Source organism: Phalacrocorax aristotelis, chromosome 10 (genome assembly GCF_949628215.1).
Source record: "Phalacrocorax aristotelis chromosome 10, bGulAri2.1, whole genome shotgun sequence".
NCBI lineage: Eukaryota > Metazoa > Chordata > Aves > Suliformes > Phalacrocoracidae > Phalacrocorax > Phalacrocorax aristotelis.
In genome coordinates, this window is record NC_134285.1 from 22626149 (window position 1) to 22644153 (window position 18005).

At 36.4% G+C, this 18005-nt stretch overlaps 1 protein-coding gene across 10 annotated transcripts in view; it reads right to left on the minus strand.

Moving 5' to 3' along the window:
• Positions 1-18005, minus strand: part of PCNX1 (pecanex 1) — an 88427-nt gene that overhangs the window by 20854 nt on the left and 49568 nt on the right. For 6 of the 10 annotated variants that reach the window (XM_075105753.1, XM_075105754.1, XM_075105751.1 and 3 more), the window contains 11 exons: positions 17452-17669; positions 16224-16377; positions 15422-15454; positions 14275-14446; positions 10419-10529; positions 9560-9651; positions 8220-8329; positions 6426-6531; positions 4482-4574; positions 3137-3287; positions 1028-1169 (listed from right to left, as the gene is read on the minus strand). In XM_075105753.1, the coding sequence (XP_074961854.1) occupies positions 1028-1169; positions 3137-3287; positions 4482-4574; positions 6426-6531; positions 8220-8329; positions 9560-9651; positions 10419-10529; positions 14275-14446; positions 15422-15454; positions 16224-16377; positions 17452-17669 (1382 nt within the window). The remainder of the gene's footprint in view (positions 1-1027; positions 1170-3136; positions 3288-4481; positions 4575-6425; positions 6532-8219; positions 8330-9559; positions 9652-10418; positions 10530-14274; positions 14447-15421; positions 15455-16223; positions 16378-17451; positions 17670-18005) is intronic. The other 4 variants (XM_075105752.1, XM_075105746.1, XM_075105748.1 and 1 more) reach the window with 1 other exon arrangement.

Consider the following 18005-nt stretch of genomic DNA (forward strand, 5'->3'; position numbering starts at 1 on the left):
AGAGAATGTTAGTGAACACTGAGTTATCATTTTCTGCATGACTATACTGTCATAGCTTATATTGGAGGAACCGCAACTTAATGATAAACTTATAGTGATATTCTTTTTCAGAGACAGTAACTGAGAGGTCAAAGGGTTATAAAAATAACATTAAGGTAATGTAATGGCAATATTCCTCCCAAAGCTCTTGTAGCAACAAGCGTAATGAACCCAGAGCAAGAATTTCCTAGATCCAGGGATTGTTAAGCTTAAAAAAATCCCAAACCCGTATTAAAAAAAAAAAAATCCAACACACCCACCCCGCTTCCCCTCCCATTCCATTTTGTTTCAAGATTTATTTTCTCTACAACACTTCTGTTCTAACTCAACAGAACTTGAGATCCAAAGAAGCCTCCTGGTCACTGCTTTTGGAGGCAAAAAATGCAGGGACTATTACTGAACCCTCATTTCCTGAGACAGTCAGATATGCTGCTTAAGGGACTACAACTAAGACTCAATTGAAGAGGCAGTGTGTAATTCTGTCTGCACACAGATTATACTCAGGCACTGGAAGGCCTGGGGACTTCCTTGATGAGAGCAGAAAGCTGTAGAGGGGCTGCAAGCTGGCACACCAACTCAGGGAACATAACCCAAGTCTTAAGTTTACACCCGACAAAATACCAGAATGTATTATCACTATCTTGAACTTTCAGTCCAGATAATCATATTACGGGCTCTAAAGATCAACAGGAAATTCTGATATCACACTACTAGACAATTCTGCAACTTGCAATCTTTATAGTATATGCTATGAATTGAATGATTTATCTTCATGGAGGTTCCTAGTTCAACACTGTAATACTGCATTCAGTTTAAGTCAGCAAGGTGACTTGGTTCTATAAGAGCTTTCAAATAGAAACTTTATTTATTCCTTGCCTTAGTTTCAAGGCAATAGCATTAACTGTCTCTCACTGAGGCCAGAACTCACTATTTAATTTCCCACCACATTAGACATACTCAGATTACTTGATAAGCCGTTTCTACTTACTCAGTATCCAGTTTCTTTGGGCTAGCAATATTCTTAGCACTGCTGCTAAGCTCATTGAGGACTATCAGTGGATAGATAATATTCTTCTCTACAAAAAGGAGCCAAATATGAAGTTTCTCAAACCACATAACATGTGCAGCATCTATCAAGATACATTAAAAAGAAGTCAGATTGCACTGTCAAATCAAACTCAGGTAGCAGAATAAAGGTTCTCGATCCATGTAATTTGTGGAGCCAAACACTAACTGTATTCTCATACTGGACTTTCACAGTTTCACCTAACAGAAATAAAGAGAACCTTCTTCTAAGCTACCATCGGTAGAACCAGTAGAGTTTTTGCACTGTTACACATCTATACAAAATGTATTAGAATATAACAGTTTACCAGCTATTTGCTTCCTACACATAGCTGGAAACAAACTGGGTCGTCACCTCTTCAGCAATTTCAGCATTGATACCAACGAAGCCATTTGACATTACACATTTTATGCCATGCAAAAGGATGTTTTCCAACCACATTCAAACAAAAAGATTTCTGATTTATAGCTCTACATCATAGAGGAGCATGTTACCTGCCAACATAAACTTCTGAGACTTAAGGACTTCTTTTAAACTTCTACAATAATTGCAAAATATGTAACAGCATTGCTATGTTTCAAATTGATGCAGATGAAGATAATGAGAAAATTTATTTTACAAGGCAGTACAAATACAGGCTGGAAGAGCCTCCATCAAAAATTATGTTAAACATTACTGCATAAAGAGTTAAAGGTATAGTTTACTTAAAAGTGGCTAGGAAAAGGCCCACCCCTCTTCATTGCTATGAATGACTGCACATGCCTAGATGAGCCCCAGCAAAAACAGAAGTTCCTTTTCTACAACAGAAGTGGTAACAACTAGTCACGGACACAGCATGAATTCTCTTTAAGTTACAGGGAACAAACTGGGAAATGTTACAAACTTATATTTAATATTATTGGATATGACTTTCTCCTGAAAACACTGCTAGATATGGCAATATGGAAGTCGGGTATCAGCAAAAGGGCACCAACTGAAACTTCTCTAGTTTTGTAGATTAAAAATCTCAGGCATTCAATTGCACTTTCCCTTCTTCCTCCAAATAGAATTTGGCATGATATTGCAATTACTATTCATATTTATACATCTTTGCATCCTATCACTGAAAAAAGCTCACAATTCAGACAGCAGTGAAAAGACCACACTGCATGGCTGCTACAAAGGTAGGAACTTCGCAAATCAATTCTGATACTTCTCTGTTCCTGAAAGGAGCAAAATGCTTTCTTTCTTTCCATTACTGTCTTACCTTGAACACTGACTGAAGAAAAAAAAAAAACCACAACCCACCACAAAAACACCAAAATAGATTCAGTTTTTTCTAAGCTATTTTTGATAGAAATTTCTTAAGTCTGCTGTTAATAATAAAAACATTCTAATAGTGGAGACCCCCCCAGTCTACCACTACATTTATCCATACTGGAAAATTGATCAGCGGTATAACTAACTTCATATTTTCTGCAGCCTCCAGGGAGAGATTTCATGGAAACATAGACAATAATACAACGTGCAAGTACATGTCTATGCAGATCAATTAGCAACGCTGGTCCCTTAACGTGTTTTTCTGTTAGTAGGCCACTTGCACTACTTTCTATTGTTACACACGTCAACAATACCGTTAAGAATCAAATCCATGCCAAGATGAAATCTCCAACAGCATTCACCGTACCTAATCCTCCAAAACATTTGAAAATTTACTATCTTGAAGAAATACCTAGTGAAACATACTCTACCTTTATATAAAAAATTACTAAGGCGATCATTAGCACAAACATTGCAACTTAAGATTTTGAAGACTGTGCTTTAATGGACCTACTCTGAGATAATGTTAGCACATGTGATATATTAACATCATCAGTTAAGAGATACAGAAAACATCCATGAAATCAAAGCATGAGGAACTGAGAAACTAAGGCATTTCTAGATTAGATGTCATTATTAATCTCCCCAGAAGAAAAGAGATTAAGTCTATCAATAGGTAACACTGGTTGGTCAGCAACTACAGCAAGTTCAAGTGTCATGAATGATACTTACTTCGGACTTCAAACTGATAGTATTCCTTAGTTTTCAGCAGCGGGTGAGAAAAGCAATGCCAAGGAAGTTGCTTTCGGAGTTGAGGCAGAACATAATGGGTCACAAAGCCTACCGTACCCACCAATGCATAGAGAACATAACTTAAAATAGGCTAAAAAGAAGAATTGAAGAAGTTAAGGTTTGTGTTTTAAACAAAACCATACAATAATAATGTAATACTTTTTCCAGCACCTAGGCAGGTGCCCCTCAATAGTAAGTTGGGAGTGGATTTCACAGTAATGCCTTCTATACATTAAAGTTTTCTCTAATTTCTAGGTATGTCATAGCAGAATTAGGATTGCATTACCTTGTTATAAGATCTTGATTCAGAAATTCCATGAAGCCTAAGCCTACTGAACTATACAACTGGTGAAGAGCACAGCTGAATTGCAAACATGGGAAAAAGCAACATTTGGGAGACATGCTGATGTTCAGCCATACAACAGAAGAGATATTTTCTTTAGAAAAAAACTACTACACCTGCTTAAGTAGGACACTTCACCTGAAAACCTGAAGCTACCTAAATGCATATGCTTTTTAGAATTAGTTTCTTACTTTAACTGTAGTTAGCAGTAGGAGGGTAAAATCCTTCTAAAATACATCTAAGAAACTTTCATTTGCCTGACATAAGATTGTTCATAAGCTAAACAATTGGTTCCATTACAGGAATTCCAAAATAAGAAACTCAGTAACTGCAAATCTTTAGGCAAATACCTTTACTTAAACAAAGTCAAGCACAGGATCTGGTCCCATGTCATCACCATCGATTAGGATTCACATATACACATTAAGACTACACAAAACAGTAATATTAGCTAGACTGACAAGTAAAAAACTTGAAGCTCAAAGGCTGTTTGAAGCCCTATAAATAACCATTCCAGTAAAGGGGTACTCCCCTATGCTATAGTCTACAAAAAGCCATGCTAGCATGCAATTGCTGAGTCAAGGTTCAGCCCCTCAATGTTGAAGAATCAAACCTTTTAGATTTTTTTTTTTAAGTTTCATTTTCCTTACTCCAAAGTGATCCTGACACTGAGATAGATGAAGCAAAAGAGGGCATGTTGTATCAGAAATGAAAATAAAAGTCCAGAATGTAAGAAGAAACTAGGAAAGAGCAGGGGAAGCAGAGTTCCTGAGCACACAAAACTGGAACATGAAAATCTTCTGTCATGTACTTGTCACGCTATATATTTAAAGACCATCCAAAACTAGTCAGTAGACCCAGTGCACTACCAGAATAAGCTTTACATCACATCATAGTATTTGTGTATAGAAGACAAATGGCAGACACGATGGAACACCTTACCTGTAAAACGGTAAATACTGTACTGACATGAATTGCAAAATAGAGTACACCAATGACTATACACACAATCAGGTCAGACTGCAATCGTTCACTCTGGGGAGTCAAAACAAAATAATTTTAGAAAATACAAGCTTTCACTGTCCTCTTCAGATTCTTAATGCCCATCATCATAAACAACTAAAACATCAGTGTGTTATCAACATTATTTTCATACTAAGTCCAAAACACAGTACTGTACCAGCTACAGTGAAGAAAATTAACTATCCCAGCTAAAAACATGACAGCAGTAACACTGAAACTGATCACAGATTTTCAAATTATGCCAGTGTTCATTACTTCCATTGAAGTTGTTATAAATTTCACAAGATCAATCTTATGGCTAAGAGCATTAGTTCAAATTAAGTGGAAAGACACATACCCAAAGTGAAGAAGGAGAAATTAGTATACTCAATATATTCTCTCTCTCATTCTGGACTGTGAGGGAATTAAGGACCCCCCTACAGCACTGATAAAAGAGCAGGATGAGCTAACCAAATTTCCCATTTATTATTGAAGAATTGCTTAAATATGGGCAATTAAGAGTTCTGGAAGACAGCTGCCTAGTCAGAGCTAAGGACCAGGTGGAACAGCTAGGCTCTTTAACCCTTTTCCCCCCTCTGCAGATGGGTAAAGGACAGCTTTGGAAGTACCCTGAGGAACAAGTCTGAATTTTCCATTACCCCTAAAAAAATGAAGACAAGCTGTAGATAACAGGCAAAAAAATAACAAAAGGAGTAATGCCAGACTCAGTCACAAGGGGGCAATACGTACTTTGGGCCACAACAACTCAGAGTCTCCAAGCTTAGACTTGTTTCCACTGTGTAAATAGAGTATTAATATTTTCAGTCCAGAAAGCCATTAAAGCATTAACTACTCCAAAATCGGCCAGATAATTACACACAGCAAGTACTCCTGCAAGGTCTTAGCTTCTTGGGATACAATCTTTTTTTAAAAATCAATAAGTCCTGATTTAAAAAACACTGAAAGAATGTATTATAAATCCTAAACTCTCTTGCCCCCTTGGTGACTAACAACACAGTCTGAGAGCTAACAAGGAGCTTGCAGCTCCTATGGTCATTCTCTCCTTTTATGCATTAAAAGAATTGCAGTTTCTCAGCTCTAAACGTTTATTTGCAGTTTCCACACGCTGCACCTTTATCACACTTGTGCCTGCTGTACTAGGAGAAACCCATCAATACTGTTATTCCCATACAGCCAAGCCCTACAGAAGGTTAGATGAATGTTCAACCTTCTTTTGTACAAGTTGAACATACTAAGCTTAAGTCTTTTACTTACTGCTCCACTGTATGAAAAAGAATAATGTTTAAGTATTACTACTTTCATAAATATTGAGAACGAATTTGTTCTAAAAATTCAAAGTATGTGGTAAAGTAAATGGAACAAGCTACACATGCTCTTTAAAACAAAGAAACCAGCCAACCGAAAAAAAAAAAAACCACAACACTTTCCACCACTTTTATTTTCTGCTTCTGGAATAGCATGCACAAAGCTCTTGCTCACAATTACTAGAAATACTGAGTTAATAGAGTTTTGCCACCATTAACTCTTTCCCACTACTGCACAAAAGCAAGTATCATTTATTATCATCATCAATATGAGCTAGAAGAATATCCTCAATGACACCTCACTGATTCCACACTAAGGAATTCCAATTCTCCCCCATGCCTCCTCTTAAATAACTTAATTTGCAATATAAGCATTATACTCTTAGTGTAGCACATAGGTACATCTGCAGATTTAAAGGAAGCGCTCTGATATCCATTCTAATCAACACCATGGTAATTAACAAGTGCTGTGAGCTAAGTAAGATCTGGATTGATGCTATACAAAACAACATAATGTAAATGCTTAGATTGAAAAGAAAAAATTAGGAAGCCTACTTACCACAGAATTTCTAAGCTTTTCAGGTAAAGGATCTTTTACTTCAGACAGAGGGTCCTCAGGGTTTTTGTCTTCAGAATTAGGAAAAAATTTTGATTGCACTAAAGAGCTTGAAAGACAAAAAAGAACCCACTGAAAGGCACATATTATGTGGTTTTAGAAGAATAACAAAGTCAAAAGTTCTATTACAAGTTGGTTACAAGAAAAAAAATAATCCTGGCATATTAGTGCTTTCACATGGCTGAGCAATTTTACAAACAAGAGATCTCAACTTTATGAAAGAATTAGTTCTCTGGTTGCACACAATGACCACCATTCAAGACAACTAGCCAGATGTAATTCAAAGAGCAGTTTCTCCAGTATCAACAGGAGTAAAAGAACACACACTGAGTTTTAAGTGGAGTTCTCAGTACTCATGAAACAAAGCTTTAGTTCATAAATAACTGAACAGAAATGTAACTTGGTGCAAAGTTTAGAAGTGGTCTACTTTTCAACACCAAATAGAAAACCAAGAACTCCTTGGTTTAATTCAAACTTCAACAGCAACAACAACAACAACAAAATCTATACTACCCTGATTAATTCACAAACTAACCATGCTGACCAACCTACTAAATTCTTAGCAAATCTTGCTGGTCTAAAGCCCAAAAAAGTTATACCTAAGCTTTTAGAAGACCATATGCAGCACTGCTAGCCATACCTAAGTGTCTCACAACCCCTCAATGTGATTTTTCTTACAATACCCTGTGTGGTACAGACATACGTATTATTTCGTTTTCTGGACAGGAAGCTCACTACAGAATGAGCCCTAGATCTTCATATGCAATTACATATTGCAATGTATTGCAATGCTTAACTATGCCACGTCTGGATAAACAGGTGAACCTGCAGGTCAAACATAAGCATCCAGGCTACAGTACTTGGGAAGAACAAAAGAACAGGTGTCTAGGGACAAAGACCTCATACCAACTGAGTAAAGTCACCTGAACTAAGAGTAACGGCACAAGGTTTAGTTGTCAACCCAAAGATAAGAATTTTCCTTGTGTGAACACTCACGAATCATTAATCTCCCTGTCCACAGAAGAGGCCCCTCGCTATCTACCCCAGACTATTGCTTATCAAATTCATCCAACATTATGGCTAAATTTAAACCCAAGTTCAAGCTCTGCCTAACCCAGGTATGTGACTGAGCCTCCATTGGCTATTCTGTAGGAGGTGTTTCTCCTGCTGCAACTATTTTGTTTTACATACATAATTATTAACTGAATCAGAAATACGCTCATCATCAGATCAATACTCCAACTTGGAATAGCAACATGAATACATGTTTCCCCATGCTAGACAGGATCGCTCATCACCAAAACAGGTCCTTAGGGTTTTGCATCCAAGATTAATTATTTGAACAAGTGCTTTAAGCATATATTCAAGATAAGAACACGGTAACAAATTAAGCGAAACAGTTCAAAAATTCCACGTTGGATTCAGCCTGAACTAGTGCTATGAACACCTCTTTAAATACAGAATGGGTACAGGTTGTTCAGCACAAACGCACCAGCAGGTAGTTCGATCAGGTTTTGGCATGTAAGTGATTATCCAGAAGTCACAAAGAAAGGTTGTCACTGGAGAAGGAACTAGGCGCAAACTTTGAGAATTCCTCCTTAACTACTGAACTAATGTGCTATTTTTGATAATGCTGGTGATTACCAGTTCAAACAGTACTAATATGTAATATAATTTATAATGTTCCCTTGCAACTTGCTTCTTCCTTGGGGAAAGGACACAAACTGAGCCACTTACAAAAGCACAGATGGGTCACTACTTTGTCTGCTGAGATGATACGATATTGCCACTAACAAACCACAAAATATGGAGAAGAGAACTGGAATATGCTGCCCATCCCAAGAATCCTGGAGACAGAAACAAAATGTTAATAAAAAGGAGACAAAGCACATAACACTTATCTGACATACAAGAATTACATGTATTATAGTAAGAGAATTGAAAAGTTAACTAAAATTCCACAAAAATGAAACAGGACTCAATACAAAAATATTGTTCAATATTTACCTATGTCTAACTATAGATCAGTGTACATCGCCTAAGCCTACACCATCTTAATCATTAAACAGTCATCAGTTTTCATAACCCTTAAGAATTTCCTGCATTCCTTGAGACCACAGGTCTTAGAGTTGCATTTAGTCACTTTTTAATTTTGAAATTACAGATGTTTTTTACTCAGATTTATTTTTTTTTTAACATGCTGAATTCAGACTAAACCAGTGGTTTTATTTTCAGGATTTGTACTTGATCTGCAAAGATGAGAGAGTGATTCTTTGCTAAAGCTTGTTTATCTTGAATAGATGTGTTTACAAAAGGCTAACGAGACAAATGTACTAATTCACAGAAAGCTAATGATAATGATAATCATGGGAGTATTTCCTCTAGCAACTTTTTACTCTCCGTGACAGAGTGGGAAAAAAAGCCAGTCAGCTCTGAGTTGGAAGGTGCACATGCTACAATTAGTTGTGAATTGAGCGCATTTGATTATCGACACGCACCTGAAGCGAACAAACAGAACCAACACCACACTGTTCCAAACAGAATGTCATTTCAAGAAAGTAAAAGCTGTTGGTTTGGGTTTCCTGGCCCGCCCTTTACCAGGTAACTCTGCCTTTTAGATAGGCACACATCTTCACTTTGACACTACAAACTATTTCCTGGTTTCTTTACTTGAAAAGATTAATTAGAGAAGACTATTTCTGGTTTGCAGCACTGAAAAAAATACTCACTTGAGCCATGTTGAGAGGTTAACAAACCAATACATGCTAGAAACAAGCCACTTAGGTAATTTTTTTTCCCCTCAAGAACCAATGTAGAATGGAACTGACAGTAAATGGCATGTTTTTGGCAAAATAGCTTGTTAGCACAGGCACAAGTCATACACCTTTCAAAAAGCAAAATTCTGCTTTGTTCCTGCATTGCATCTCCTTTATTGACATCACAACTGAGCAAGTATAAAACTCTACCAAACCAGACTAATATTTCTAAATCACTTTCTGCATATTTAACTAAGATACAATTAAGCAGAGAACAAAACCCAAAACAGTAATGTATGCTGTGTCTAAAATTTTGCTCACCTTCAGGGCACCATAGCACAGTCCATACAACAATGCTACTGCCACAATACTACAGATAAAACTGTAAAGTGCTGCTAGCAGGCTTGTGGTAGCTGAATATCATAGAAGAGAAAGAAAAATTGAACAGTGTCATGTAATTGTTAGAATACAAAATACTTCCGATGGTTTAAGACAGACACCAGCACCCTAGTTGCAACACCCCTCTAATCAAGAAAAAAAAAAAAAAACAAACCACCCAGAAATCCAACCCACAGCTACTTTTATTTTCCCCTACAAATGATTTGTTTTGAAGAGCAATTTACGTGGCTTTATCTACCTCCTCGTTTATTCAGCAGCATTACCATGGGAATGGCTAACAACTGCAACAGAAACCAGTTGAGGAAGAAGGAAGTATGCTTTTTGACAGACTTACTAGGACACTAATTCCATTTCTCAAAAATCAATCAGGGGACCTTTAGCCTTTTTAAAAATACAGTTAGAACCATAGAATCATTAAGGTTGGTAAAATCTCTAAGATCATCAAGTCCAACCGCCGACCTAACACCCCCAGGCCTCCTAAACCATGTCCCACAGTGCCGCGCCTACTCGTTTTTTCTAACACCTCCAGGGATGGTGACACCACCACCTCTCTGGGCAGCCTGTGCCAGTGCCTGACCACTCTTTCGGTAAAGAAGTTTCTCCTAATATCCAATCTAAACCTCCCCTGATGCAGCTTGAGGCCATTTCCTCTCATCCAAAGGTATTCTAGATTTAGAAGGTAGGAATATAAACAGAATAATCACTAATTTTTTAACTAGCCTGCTAATCTGATGGCTACTTCTTATCTAATGTTTTTGCCACTAACATAAACAATACTCACCATTGCCACCGAAGACATGAATATCCAGCTGTTCACAGAGATACATCACAAATGTATTCACCTGAGGCAGGAGACCAATGAAGAATACTATAGGGAAACATAGTGTAAACACTATGGAGGGGGAAAAAAAATAGTTGAAAAAGTGGTGAATATGGCTTAGTAAGATACTCTTCAGCTTAAGTTCTAGGGTATCACACACACCATTTAACTCAACATCACTGATGTATATGTACTATTATTTCTAAGGAAAACATCCATTATGTAAATCTCTACTTCAGTGACGCAGAACTGACTGAATATAGAGGTTACATAGACAAACAGCCAGAAGATTTCTTGTCCTTCAGTTCTAATCGCTGTAGAAATGGACACAGGCCAATTCAAGCTCTCCGTTTTTATTCAGCAAAGATCAGCCAAAGGTGTTTACAGATTACAATATTTGCAAGTTTTCTCTCACTGTAAATGAGAGGCTTATCCGAGCTCAACTCCCTGTCTCGAGTTACAGAAGCAAGCTAACACCAGCCACGCTGACGTAAGACAGGCCAAGCATTTCACCTCTGGGTTTTCTGCCACTAGGAACGTCTGACAATTTCACTCACTTTCCCATACCACTTCTGAACAGTTCTGATTATAAATTACTTTTTTTTTTTAATGAAAATGGGTAACTGTATGAAATATTAAAACCTCTGCAATTACCAAACTCAAGAATGCAAAGATAAACAAATGACACTTAATTTTAATACAGGGAATGGTATGTCCCAACCTCTACATATCATTTGTTTCCTACCTTAAGGAATAAGAGATGCAGAAATAATAATAAAACTAATATCTTTTACACAATTGTTAAGTAGTTCAGATATAATTAACTAGCAGCAGCATAAGTTCTAAGTTCTGAGGGACAGAAGTATCAAACCATGAAAATAACCCTAGCAGACAAAATCTGACAGCTTAGGGAGGATTTTCTATAACCTTATTGACTTGTATCTTCAGTGACCAAAAGAAGAAATCAATTTTAAAGTATTCTGTAAAGAATCACAAGTCTCAATTTTAAGTTTATAACTTTATATCCACAGACTGGTTGGATCCTAAATGATATCATGTGAGAAATATCTACAGTGAGATAGGTACCGATAATCTGATTTTTTTCCCCCTACTCCTTGGTAAAGTTAAATGACTAAATGTTGTTTAAACACATGAAGGTTCAGGGCCTGAGGTAAAACACTGAGTTCTGCATCCTTTTACTGATACAAATTAGGAAATAAGACTAAGGACCAGCTACTCCGGACCTGAAGAAAATATTTTTCAGAATTCTCAAGTCAAACCTTTATCTCAAATCATTATGCAAGGAAGCCTACATAGGAGGCAAACAATAAAATGTTCTCTCACTGACAGGTCAAAATATTGTTTTGTGAGGGCCTGTAAATTGAACTATCTTGGGTCCATTGAAAACAAAATTACAAAATTGATCTGGGAATACACAATTTATAAAGAGTAGTCCAGCAAAAAGCCAACATTTCTGATGGCTTTTGAAGTCCATAACATAATTTCTCTCTAATAGTGACCGCCTAGGTGAAAACAGAAAGTAATTTTTATAAGGGTGGGGCAAATTTAGACCAACTGGTCAAGTCCAATATGTGGGATACAAAACAAAAATTTTAAACCAGTCCTCACTCGTCTGTTGGCAAGGACACAGCAATTATGTTATCTAAACACAAAGTTTGCCTTGCCCTGCACCTGTGTTGTTTTAGTAGTTATGCCTGGGAATGGGAAACAAGGCAGCTGAGATTTTTACTTCATGCTAACAAAGTGTGATTACTAGCAGCCAGCTTGCTTTGCGATACACACAAAGCTTTTTGAAACAGTTACTCAGCAAGATGAAGAGCTGATCCAAAGGCAAGGGTGTGCCTGCATTTGTGGGGGGTGTAGCTTTTTATTTTGTTTTGTGGTTTTTGTTGTTGTGTGGGGGTGGGTTTTTTTTGTTTGTTTTTGTTTTTTTTTTTTAAGGAAGAGCTAGCTGTTCTGGCAATCTGATCTTTTTTTTTACTGGTAGAACTGCTAGGAAATAGAAACCATATAAGCCGGTGCAAGATACCTGAAAATAACACTAAAACTTAACGATCAAAAAGCATTTTGAACTCTTGAACTAAGAACTTTTAAAAGCTAATCCCAAAATGGACATTGTCTGGTAAAAATGCCAGCATGTCTTTTTAAAACTAGAAAAAAGACTCTCGAGTACTTTTTAAAAGTAGGTCACTTTCACAATACAACACACCATCTACATACACATTTATATATTACCTTATTGGGATATGGCTATACATTATGGCAATAACTTAAGGTGAGAGGAAAGGGAAAAAGAGACTTCTGAAATAGGCAGAGCATAAAAAAGGGGAAATGAACTAGTTTTATTGTCTTGAATAACTCAAAAGTATCTACTTTCTTAACTTTTTTCCAATTACAGACACAGAATGAAGTACGCCAGTGCATGAATAGATCCATAGAATCCGGAGAGAAGCATCTTTGGAAATGCCTGGACAATACTCTGTTCATAAATAAGTGGCTTAGACTTTTTCCCTCTGGATATTTCAATTTAAATACAGATTTACTAGCAGAAAGTCAATGGAGGAAACAGTATGAGGTATGAAATTCAGGATGTTCCTACAATCAAGTGATAAAAACTAATTCCCAAAATGCCCAAGTGAGTAATTCTTATTAATCAATTAAAAGTCAATATAAAATTAAGTGTAAAAAAAAAAAAGAAAAGAATCATCAAAACCAAGACCAGGTTCTAATTTTTCTTGGACAGAAGACTGTCCAAGAACTGGAGGCGTGCAGTCATAACATTTAACCGCTGTAGTCTTTCATGCACAGATATTTTGATAAAACTGAAGAGCAAGTGTGTTCAGTTTAGGTTAATTCTTATAGATTGTATTCCCCCCCCAAAGAGGCGATCCAGAGAGTATCACCCAAATAACTTTGCTCCATTAAAGAATATGCACAAAGTTCCCATGATAAAATAGTCTTCAAATGTTTACATTCTCTCTCTCCTTTCTATGGGCTCTGCCTGAGATTATGTAGCTGTTACTATTTTCAATAACTTTAAGTAAACAGTGGAAAGGTTTGTTGTTTTGGGGGGGTTTCTATTGTTTGTTCTTTGTGTTGGTTTGGGGGTGTGTGTGAGGTCTGGGGGCATGTTGAATGCCAGCAGTATTGTGAATGGGCTGTGCTGCTCAGAAGGCAATGACAGTCCCTCATACAGCCCAGAATTATATTTTTGGTATTGCTGATAGGCCTGTTCTGAGAAAAGACACATTAAATAAGATTTAGTCTGTCTATAATGTTTTTAGATGTTGTGTCCGTACTGTTCTACTTGATTGCTAAGCATAAATAACCTGATTTAAGAGAACTCCTACTCATTTGCCACAAGCCCCTCTAGAGAATATGAAAGACTCCAAACCAAAATATTTCTTTAACTACTGTGCAGCTAAGTCCAAGCACAGGGTAGCATATCCAGGTCCAAGTTAAGAAGAAAGAACAGAAGGTTCAGGGATGAAGGCTAAGATATGAGATAATTAACAAGCTATAAGTACTTTTTTTTTTCTATGACAGCGTATTAGTTGACACCTCTGTAGTTTGTTACAGCAAAGCTATAGAAGGGGGAAATTTTCCCATGAATGTCAGCAAAGCTAAAACTACTCTTTCCAAAGAAAACTAAATGAACTGCATTTAGAAGATGATGATGCAGGAGTGTCACAACAACATGCAAAGTGGAGGAAAAAAAAAAACCCAAGGGGAAAAAAATAAAAAGATTTCCACTGAGGTGAAGTGAACATTTCAAATACATGAAAAAGCCACTCACCTATAACTAAGTCCCTGGCTGACAGCAGCAGCAGTGGGTTGGTGAAAGCCATTCCATACAACCTGAATCTTGTTGTAGATATATTTCTGCTGCCATAATCCAACAGCCAAATAAGACCACAACATAAACAGAAATATACAGGCCTACTATAGGCTATGATACGATTATGACCCTGTTTAAAAAAAAAACAAGTTTCATTATTAGCAGAAAAAGTAATTGTTACTCTTCTCTTACCGATGATTTCGGAACCAAAATTAATCATTGTTCATCAATTAATGTGCTATCGCCTCAACACATCCTTAAATTTTATTCATAAAATCCTTAACGCATTGCCTTGTAGCAATGTAAGTTTTTTTTTTTTTAGGTGGCTTTGATATAACAAGGATACAACAGTTAGATTAAGTTAGACTAAACTATATTTACCCTTATTCTCTGCTAAGTATGTTTCTTGAAATACTAAATGCCAGAGAAACTCTGACTAGGCTTCATAAGGAAGAGACCATATATTAATTTTGAAGAAAAACAATTAAAGTTTATTACTTAGATACTGCTCCTGCAGGGCGGGGAGGGGCAGAGAATCTGTATTTGTGTGTTCATTAAAACATACAACTTATTACTTAAAATAATATTAATTACTTGCTGCAGAGAAATAATGCTTTTTCATATTTTATTTAGGACATAACAAAAACATTTCCATGCTCAAATGTTAATGCTCACTAGAGCACTGCATACTCCATTTAATAGAGTGAGAAAATAAGGCTGTGGGCACACTGGGATGGCTGAATGATCTACAAGACCAGAATAGAACATCGACACTGTGTCAGTTCATACCAGCATTGCAAATTACAACGTTAAGAATACTTCTTAGTATAATAGCTTGAAAGCTTAATCAAAAAAGCCTATCATGATATTGCTTCATAGCAAAATCCAGGCTTAAAACAGGGAGGACATGATTTGCTAAATACAAAGTGTATGGAGGAAGAAAACAGTATCAGTTCCCTTCTCACACACTAAGACAACAAAGCCTTTTGTGCCTCGTGAGAAGGCACAAAAGAGAAATGCCAAAGAGATCAAACCCAAAAGATCAATTCTCTGTGGAAGTTCTACATCTGCAGGGTTAGTACATTGGCACATGGCCATGACTTACATGTCGAGGGGAGGAAGAATCTGGCTGAACGCTCTGAAACCAAAATGGGAACAAGAAAGTTACTCAATCTACAGATAAGTGTGTTTACCCCCCCACCCCCATTTTATTAAAGTTCTTTTAATAATATCTACAATTAATTTTACAGTTGTTGAGCCATTCTACAGCCTTTAAATATCACCATGTATTAAACCATAAAATCTGTTCAAACAGTAAATGTCGCTAAGTGAAAGTTAAGAAGAAAAAGCAACCCACAGTAGTTTTTAGAACTTCTACCTCTTTTTTAAACACAGAATATTATGCACTTTAATTTTAAATATAATTTCCACCTTAATAGTCTAATCATAAGGAAATAAACTATCATTCCTAAAAGACAATTGTTAATGGTATTTTTGTAAAATAGAAACTAAGATTCCAATTAAAAATATGTTTAGATACATTTGCTTAATATGAACGCATTGAGGTCTATCTACCAAAAAACCCAAACCCACAACAAACCAGAATAAAACCCAAAACAATAAAACTTCAAATTTCGTTTGCAGGCTGTTTTCAACCAGTAATATATGTGCTCCTCTTTGGGAAAACAAGTGCATGAGAACAACAAATAAAGGGTTGTTTAACAAACATATGCAGAACCATTCTAGTGAAGTGACCTTGTATGACCGTTTATCAAACCTTCCAGTAGCTGAAGTTTACTCATTTCTTTTTAAATTATAAAAACAGTTTTTTCCTTAAAGCTCTACCAGCTGAAACACCCAAAGTTATTTCTATTGTTTATAGAAAGTAAAGATAGAAATTAAAATACCTTCAACAGCGAGTACTGACAACTGGCTATTACCAGGCAGAACTGGAAGACCCAAATATCCTTGAAAAAGCCCTCTATAAGAAGGACAGAGCCCAGAAATGCAACTAGAATAGCTAGGATGACAGCTAACACGTTTTCAAGGATCTCACGATTCCTGTATTACAGGGAGAAAAAAAAAGAGATAGAATTAAAAGCTAACTATCTCTAGAAAAACCTGCAAGGGAACAGTTAGGGTCAGAAGTTAATAAGAGTTATGCTGCTGGTAGCAAAATAGTTAAGAATAGATTTGAACTTGCATAGACTATACTAGCACACTGTCTTTCAGCAAAGCTAGGAGCTACCAGGATTTCAATGATAGCTGGAAGCAATTAGTATCTTATGGAATTGACCTTTAAACAAGAGAAGGTAACTTCAGGAGATAACTTCAGAAATAATTCAAACGCTCAGCCAGAGGCATATCTTTAACACAAATCGATATTCAAGGCTCACATGGGATGATTACAAGCCTGTGAAAAATACATGCATGATAGCTTATGTGTATATAATCTGTCATTCATTATTTTTAACGAAGAAATTAAAAATACTCTCATTTGGCTAAGACACCAAATGGAATAAAGATCATTCCATATCATATTGGTAGAGCTTATGAACAGAATTAATAGTATTTCTGCCTGGGCAGAATCACTACTACATTGTTTCTCTCAAAGAAGTTCATTACCAAAATTTAAATACTCTATGTATTCCAAAAGCTGGTAACTCGAGGATCACCTTCATTTTATTCCACTAGGTAAATGCAGCAGGGACAACAGGTTACAGTATTAGATGATCCTTTTGAAAAATGCTTTCGAACAGCAGGTAAATTCTCTCCACTTGCTGAAATAATGTAACTGTATGCGAAGTTCTAGACGCTTTCAATTAGAGTTTTGGAGAAGGCTATTTTCTAGCTTTAAAGGTTAGCAACTAGTCTCTCTTTTTGACTATTCAAATATGTTACTGCCCCACTCATGCTAAGTGAGGGCTTTTTTTTTCCTTTTCAGCACTGCCAGAGAAAAAAAAGAGAGTAGCCTTCATTATTTTAGAAAACTGCATTTTGTATTATTCTTTCATCTTTCCGAGTACAGTAAATAAGTACAATTCTCTAAGGATAGCTTTATCTATATTACTCACACCTTAGTTACTGTTTTTTAATCTTTACTTTCAGAGGTCTAGTAACATACGAGGATCTCACCTATCAAACAAAGCCAGAAGAGTTAATCTATCAAAATTGATGCTAATCCAAAGCTTAGGCAGGATCCAAAAGCGATAGTACTGCTTGACTTTTTGAGCTGCTTCCTCTTGAGGTTGCATGTGGTCCTGAAGGTCAGGGCTCAGGTCAATATCTTGCTGCTCCAGGAGATCTGTATCCATGGTTAACAGCCTGTTCAACCTGATCTGAGGAAGAGAAAGCTAAAAGAAAGTCAGTATTAACAACAACTAATTTTTATTATATCACTGTAGTCTACCGAAAACTCCTTTGGAAAAAATTGCTAAAATTATTTAGTTTCACTCTTAAGAAGTTATATGTTAACCACAGTCAGTTCCGAAGCTCCTACTTCTCTGGTCCTTATCACAGCAAATGAATAGCACCAGCAGCAATAAGTCCGCATAAAAAACAACTGTTTGGCATTTTAGTATATGCCTTATTTCAAATGAAGTACAAACACATCTTCCAAGCACATTATTCCATTTACCCTGAAAACTTCAAATTTGAAGACAAGTAAACTGATATGTGAACAGGAATAA